Genomic DNA, 465 nt, shown 5'->3' with positions numbered 1-465 from the left:
TTCCCTGCCGGAATCTTGAGCCACAAACCCTTCAAAATAACGGTCTCTGGTCTCGACGGGTACGCGAACTCTACGTTTCGGAATTCTACTTCCCCTCGAACGCTTCCCAGGATTTTGCCGTCACTGTCGTCGGAATCGATCATCGGAACTCTCTCATTGACTTCCCTTATGCGTTCCGCTGCTGAACTTGCTTCGCTCAGGTATTTCATGTTGGTTAAACCAGCACCTAGTGCCCTGTGTTCATGCAAATTATATGAATACATAAAATTATGTAATTTCTATATTAGAAATTACACTAATGTTATACTTATTAGCATATTAATCTATTTTTTATAAGATAAAAGCTCAGTATGTATTATTTGTCTTGATATAAAATTGATATTTGAGAACAGTTAAATAATTTAATAAATTTGATTAAATTATTTTTTTAATAATTTTTTATTATTAATTTTAAATAAAAATAAC

General features: G+C 32.9%; 1 protein-coding gene across 1 annotated transcript in view; it reads right to left on the bottom strand.

Annotated features, from left to right (window-relative positions):
* LOC107636829 (ABC transporter B family member 15-like) overlaps positions 1–465 on the bottom strand; it is an 11,097-nt gene that overhangs the window by 5,879 nt on the left and 4,753 nt on the right. The window contains exon 5 of the mRNA XM_021121544.1: positions 1–234. This exon is cut by the window's left edge and continues 90 nt beyond it. Coding sequence (XP_020977203.1) covers positions 1–234 — 234 coding nt within the window. The remainder of the gene's footprint in view (positions 235–465) is intronic.

This window comes from Arachis ipaensis, chromosome B04 (assembly GCF_000816755.2).
Source record: "Arachis ipaensis cultivar K30076 chromosome B04, Araip1.1, whole genome shotgun sequence".
Classification (NCBI taxonomy): Eukaryota; Viridiplantae; Streptophyta; class Magnoliopsida; order Fabales; family Fabaceae; genus Arachis; species Arachis ipaensis.
The sequence above is the reverse complement of the archived record's forward strand: the minus strand, read 5'-3'. Positions and strand labels throughout refer to the sequence as shown.